The 3,083-nt window shown below is 36.8% G+C and overlaps 1 protein-coding gene across 1 annotated transcript in view; it reads left to right on the top strand.

The window, feature by feature from the left end:
* MALT1 (MALT1 paracaspase) overlaps window positions 1-3,083 on the top strand; it is a 70,092-nt gene that overhangs the window by 39,585 nt on the left and 27,424 nt on the right. Inside the window, exon 7 of the mRNA XM_003788472.3 lies at window positions 472-504. Coding sequence (XP_003788520.1) covers window positions 472-504 — 33 coding nt within the window. The remainder of the gene's footprint in view (window positions 1-471; window positions 505-3,083) is intronic.

Below are 3,083 nucleotides of genomic sequence, written 5' to 3'. Positions count from 1 at the left end.
AAAAAAAAAAAAAAGAATTTAAAATTGTACATTAGCTATTAGAAACTATACTCTGAGGCCAGGCACAGTGGCTCATGCCTGTAATTCTACCATTCTGGAAGACTGAGGGGGGTGGATCTCCTGAACTTTCGAGTTTGAGACCAGCCTGAGCCAGAGCAAGACCTCATTTCTAAAGATAGTTAGACATTGTGGTGGGCACCTGTAGTCCCAGCTACTTGGGAGGCTGAGGCAAGAGAATCACTTGAACCCAAGAGTTTCAGATTGCTGTGAGCTATGATGCCACAGTGCTCTACTGAGGGTGACAAGGTGAGATTCTGCCTCAGAAAAAAAAAGAAAGAAAGAAAAGAAACTATATTCTGTATCTTAATGATGCTGCTGATGTTATTCATTGCTTTTCATTTATCTTTAACTCTGGAAATATTTATATCATGGACAACAGCTTACATGTTTTGCTTTTTTATCTTTGTACAGATAATAAAGAGCAAACAACTGACCAGCCTTTAGGTGAGTAGAGCTTTAAAGCATATGATCAAGATCTGAGTGTAGTATTTAAAACTCTAGAAGGAATTTAAGACATTTTAATTTGATTTTTATAAATATTAGAATAATTTTGGGATCAAATATTTAAATTTTTATTTGTAAAAAGGTACAGAAGAGAAAGTTTAAGAAAGATTACAAAATCTTTGTAATCTTTGTAATTTCTGGGGTCAAGTCAACTTCTGTGAAATAATTTGTAAGTGTCTGCAAATATGCAAGTAAATGTATGAACAGAAAACACATGTCACATAATTAGCACAAAGGAAGACGTGATTAATACTATCTGTGATGGAGGATGGAGATTTAGAAAGCATCAGAAGGGTTTGCAGTAAGCTTTAGAGTTTGCTTCTCAATCTTTTCTGCTGAGAAGAAAAGAGAATTTGGGATAAAATGTAAACGAATAGTTGTACTTAACCAATGCCTGGGAAAAGAAAATGTTAAAGGAGAAAACTAAGAAAATAAGAGCCCGCCAGGAGATTGATAACATAAACATTTGGCAAATTAATATTAAGAGGTGATAAAAATAGTCATTGTCTGATCCTAACAGAATTCAGGTAAACTAATGTCTAAAATTTGTCCACTGGATTCAGCTACTGAAGAAATAATTGATGAGTCTCACTGAAATGTTGAAAGTGCCTAATATGAACCAGTTAACAAGATAGGAATTGAAACATGGATAAAATGTATACAATAGTAGATAAAGAATTCAGAAGTGAACAACTGAAGACATAGAGTATAAATTTATTAAACTATGGTGATTAGAGATTACATGGGGCATATATTCATATCTGTGCTGCCCTTTATGAAGTAAGAGAACAGGGTTGGTCTCTTAACTCAAGTCCTTGCAGTCTTAGTAAGGGGAGAGAGATAGTAAATGAATTATATAATACATGGTACATACCACAATAGAAATATGTAAAAATCTAGAAATCCTTCTTAAGAAGATGGTGATCAGATTAATCTTGGAGAGTCAAGAAGGCTTTACCTAAGAGATGAAGCCCAGGTGAGGATTTTAAGGTATAAATTGGGAGATCCTAAAGTGCATAAGATGAGAAGGTGTGTTCAAGGCAAATGGGATCAGGTTTCATTCACGAGGGAGAGAGGAAGAAAAAGGAAAAAAAGGGATAAGACATGGCAAGGACAGAGGCATCAAATAGGTGTTATGGGTTAGGAATGAGCAGTTCAGTGTTGCTGGAAGACAGTGTACTAGGGAAGAAGCACTAGGGATTGGACTACTAGTGTAGTTACCTGTTACTGAATAACATTATTCCAAATTTACTGTTTTAAAAACAATAGCAGGCTGGGCATGACGGCTCACACGTGTAACCTCAGTACTTTGAGAGGCCCAACTAAAAGAATTATTTGAAGTCACAAGTTCAAGACCCCATCTCTACAAAACATGTTTTAAAAATTAACCAGGTATGGTGGCACATACCTCTAGTTCCAGCTACTTGGAAGGCTAAGGCAGGAGGATCACTTGAGCCCAGGAATTCAAGCTTATAGTGAGCCATGATTGGGCCATTGTATGCTAGCCTAGGTGGCAAAGTAAGATCTTATCTCTGAAGGAAAATAAAAAATAAATCAGTTTTATTATCTCTCATGGTTCTCTGGGCCAGACTAGGTTTAGCAGACGGTTCTTCTGCTGCTGATCTCTCCTGGGGTCTCTAATGGGGTTGCATTCAGATGATGGTGGGACTCCAGAATCCAAGGTGCCTTCACTCACTTGCATGGCAGCTTAGTGGGGAATTGGTGAACGATTGAAAGTCTCTTTCTCTGTCCTACCTTCTTTCCCTCCCTCCCTTTCCCTCAGTTTCTCTTCCTTCCCTGAGTGATCTCTCCCATGTAGCTGTTTTTTTACATGATGGCTAGTTACCCAAAGTGGAAACCATCAGAGCTTCTTAAGGCTTAGACTCAGAACTGGCAGAGTGTCACACCATATTATGCTCAAAAAAAGTCATGTGCAGTCCAGATTCAGGGGTGGGGGGACAACACTACACAAGGGCAAGGATACCTTGGTTCACTGGGGGCCAACCATTTCCACAGCTGAACAGATAGGTGTGGACTAGTATGTGAATGGCCTTATATGCCAAACTAAGAAACTTGGACTTTATTTGGTAGGACATGGAGAGTCGTTAAAAAATTTAATACATGAGAATAACAAGAACTATGTATTTAACCAGTCAAATTTGATCCATTACCAGTTTTTGATGGACATCCAACAAACTTATTTAACAGATAGTTAATATTATTTAATGTGTATCAGACCCTTTTCTAGGTGAATATTAACTCATTTTGGATGAGTAACATAATAGAACTCTTGGACATGAAGTTAATGGTGTAACACTGTATTTTTGAAGAATATATTTCATTAAGCATTGGAAGATGTCTAGGATCTTGTAGTTAAAATATCTTTCTGAAGTGGTTTCATTATTCTTTTGCTTAGTCAACTGGCATTTTTGTTTCCATTTTCCCATAAATGTTTTGTGCTCAAGAAGTTGTGGGTGGCTTTTACAATAAATGTTTTTCTTTTTTTTTTTTTTTTTTTT

The sequence above is a fragment of the Otolemur garnettii genome, unplaced genomic scaffold (genome assembly GCF_000181295.1).
Source record: "Otolemur garnettii isolate 467f Iridium unplaced genomic scaffold, OtoGar3 scaffold00027, whole genome shotgun sequence".
Lineage (NCBI taxonomy): Eukaryota > Metazoa > Chordata > Mammalia > Primates > Galagidae > Otolemur > Otolemur garnettii.
Note: the sequence above shows the minus strand (reverse complement) of the source record. Positions and strands in the feature narration are given on the sequence as shown.